The sequence below is a fragment of the Mesoplodon bidens genome (genome assembly GCF_964165515.1).
Source record: "Mesoplodon bidens genome assembly, chromosome: 1".
NCBI lineage: Eukaryota > Metazoa > Chordata > Mammalia > Artiodactyla > Ziphiidae > Mesoplodon > Mesoplodon bidens.
This window is the reverse complement of record NC_138176.1, coordinates 169,865,681-169,868,780: the sequence shown is the minus strand read 5'-3', so window position 1 is coordinate 169,868,780 and position 3,100 is coordinate 169,865,681. Positions and strand designations below refer to the sequence as shown.

At 59.3% G+C, this 3,100-nt stretch overlaps 1 protein-coding gene across 1 annotated transcript; it reads left to right on the top strand.

The window, feature by feature from the left end:
• Window positions 1-728: 728 nt before the first annotated feature.
• On the top strand, window positions 729-2,881 carry DDIT4 (DNA damage inducible transcript 4). Its single transcript, XM_081241528.1, has 3 exons — window positions 729-879; window positions 1,004-1,259; window positions 1,533-2,881. Exons 2-3 carry the CDS (start codon window positions 1,064-1,066, stop codon window positions 2,024-2,026), a joined length of 690 nt encoding a protein of 229 aa, XP_081097654.1. The 5' UTR covers window positions 729-879; window positions 1,004-1,063; the 3' UTR covers window positions 2,027-2,881.
• Window positions 2,882-3,100: the final 219 nt, after the last annotated feature.

Here is a 3,100-nt window from a genome sequence, read left to right as displayed (position 1 = left end):
TCAATACTCTTTTAACCACGTTTCCCAAACCCCCGCCTTGGAGGCAGCTGGAGGCTGGGAGCGGACCCCCCCCACCCCAATTAATCCATCCCCTGGGGCTGTAGAGTAACAAGCGGGCGGGCAGGTGGGGCCGTCGGGAAGAGGGAGCACGGTGCCCGGAGCTGCCCAGTCTTTGGACCCCACCCCCATAACCCGACCCTTCGTAAGGAAGGGTTAGCGTGGGGTACGTGCGCGAGGGCCGGTGGATTAACGTCTGCTCCCTGCGCCGCCGTCCCACTGGCCTCCACTTGTGCGCCCAATTGTGCCCAGAGCTCGCAGGCTCACAGACGCTGGGGGCAAACGTCTTCCCTGCTTGTTGCCCCCTTCAAGTTCCCCTGCCTCTTCCCCCGCGAGGCCGCGGTCTATCCCCTCCCCCAGCAATACGACCCTATAATAAACAAGTCTTTCCTAGATCCTCCCCTGCCGCGAGCGCCCTCGGGGACCTTGGCAGCTGCAGCCGCCGCGGATCCCTTTCCAGAAAGGGGGCGTGGCCGCGGCTCGCGGGTTTGGCCGGGTTCTTTCTGGGGCCCAAGGGGGGCGGGGCCAGGCGGCTGTCACCGGGCAGGAGAGAACGTTGCGAACGTGCGCCCAGAGCCCATTGGTCGAGGTGGGCCACACTCCCGGGTCTGGATTGGGCCGCGGCGCGGAAGGGGTGTGGCCTCTCCCCGCTAGTCCTTATAGGTCTCTCTGCGCTGGTACTAGGGACCGCGGCAGGCCGAGGGGGAGGTTCGGGTGGGAGAAGGGACAGGTCCAGGCAGAGCTCGGGGGTTGGCACCAGTTCGCGCACTCATTCAAGCGGCAGTACGCACTTGTCCCAGTTCTAGCTGACCGCAATAGCTGGTGAGTATCCCTTCTGTGTGTGCTGATCGCTGCGCGGAGAGGCCTCAGCCGTGGGGGTCCTAGCGCTCTCAGTCCGGAGCAGCCCCCAGACTGACGCCGGGCCCGCGCCGCTCTTGTCTTACAGCGTCTTCTGCGCTCCAGGACCCTGAGCTCATCTGCAAACGTCCTGGCGTCCGTCCTCACCATGCCTAGCCTTTGGGATCGCTTCTCGTCGTCCTCTTCGTCCTCGTCCTTGTCCCGAGCTCCCACCCCAGATCAGCCGCCACGCTCAGCCTGGGGGTCGGCGGCCCGAGAAGAGGTACTCGGCCGCTGCGCGAGCCTGGAGAGCTCGGACTGCGAGTCCCTGGACAGCAGCAACAGTGGCTTTGGGCCGGAGGAAGGTAAGCCGTGGGCGGGAGCCGGACGCGAATAGAGGGGCCGGGGAGGTGAGAAAGCACCGCACTGGAAGGAGTCAAAAGCCACTTTGGCTTCCTATCCCATCAGAATCCGGATTGTGGAAGGAGGCGGGCAGAGGAGGGGCATTGAAGTATACGGTGCGAGAGTGGGGCGGAAACTGAGGCACAGAGTGGGAAGGAGTGCTGCTTTCTTAGCAAAACATCACCTCCCCGTTCAGAGCTGCTCTAACTCCCTCCCCTGCGTGCTTTCCCTTGCAGACTCTTCATACCTGGATGGGGTGTCCCTGCCCGACTTCGAGCTGCTTAGCGATCCCGAGGATGAGCACCTGTGTGCCAACCTGATGCAGCTGCTGCAGGAGAGCCTGGCCCAGGCACGGCTGGGCTCGCGGCGCCCTGCGCGCCTGCTGATGCCCGGCCAGCTGGTGAGCCAGGTGGGCAAAGAACTACTGCGCCTGGCCTACAGCGAGCCGTGCGGCCTGCGGGGGGCGCTGCTAGACATCTGCGTAGAGCAGGGCAAGAGCTGCCACAGCGTAGGTCAACTGGCTCTCGACCCCAGCCTTGTGCCCACCTTCCAGCTGACCCTTGTGCTGCGCCTGGACTCACGCCTCTGGCCCAAGATCCAGGGGTTGTTTAGCTCCGCCAACTCTCCCTTCGTCCCTGGCTTCAGCCAGTCCCTGACGCTGAGCACGGGCTTCCGAGTAATCAAGAAGAAGCTGTACAGCTCAGAGCAGCTGCTCATTGAGGAGTGTTGAACTTGGGCCTGGGGGGACGATACTGACCCCATGACAGAGACAGTTGAACTTCTGGGGTGCACATTGGCAGGCAGAAGCTGAGGGACTGCTGCCTGTCGTTAGAAAACTGACAACAGCCACCTGCGGGGAGGAAGGTCAAGGTGAGGGGAACACAGTGTTTCCCTAGGAAGCTGAGGTGTGGACAGGTGGCTCCCACTTGGGCTCACACGCCGCCCCTCAGTACTGTAGCATGAAACAAAGGCTTAGGGGCCAACCAGGCTTCTGGCTGGATGTGTATGTAGCATGTACCTTATTATTTTTATTGTTACTGACAGTTAAGACAACAGTGGTGTGACAGAGCCATGAGAGCAGCTGGGCTGCACTGGCATCTGCAAGGGATGTGTGCTCACGGTAGCCGGCTCTGGTGGGGGGGGAGGTCATCGAGGTGGTTTGTGTATCTCATGGTCTGAAGGGACCAAATGTTTGTTCTTTGTTGTTTTTGTATCTTTTTTTTTTTTGATTGGAGCTTCACTACTGACCTGTTCTAGGCAGCTATCTTACAGACGCATGAATGTAAGAGGAGGAAGGGGTGGGTGTTGGGATCACTTGGGGATCTTTGACACTTGAAGAAAAAATACACCTGGGAGCTGCGTGTGGCCCATCCCCGGATGTGTAGTGAAGGGTTGAACTGTGAGGGGATGGGGCTGACTGGGGTGGGGGCTGGAACCCCTCCCCCAGAGGAGTACCATCTGGGTCTTCCATCTAGAACTGTTTACATGAAGATACTCGCTGTTCATGAATACACTTGATGTTCAAGTATTAAGACCTATGCAATATTTTTTACTTTTCTAATAAAAAAAATCATGTTTGTTAAAACGGTTGTCTCTCATCAGTGCCATGAAATAAAAGGGAGGGGGATGGGTGCTGGAAAAGGTGGGTTTCATCACACTCTGGTGCAGCTGTGTGTTTCTCTGTCCCTTTCTGGGGCTGCCTGCCAGCTTGGTCATGGAGGTATGTAGACTGAGTGCCATCTGTGTCAAGAACGCTGGCTCCCTTGGCTCTGCTGGCTGAGGCTACCAAGGGAAAGCACTGGAA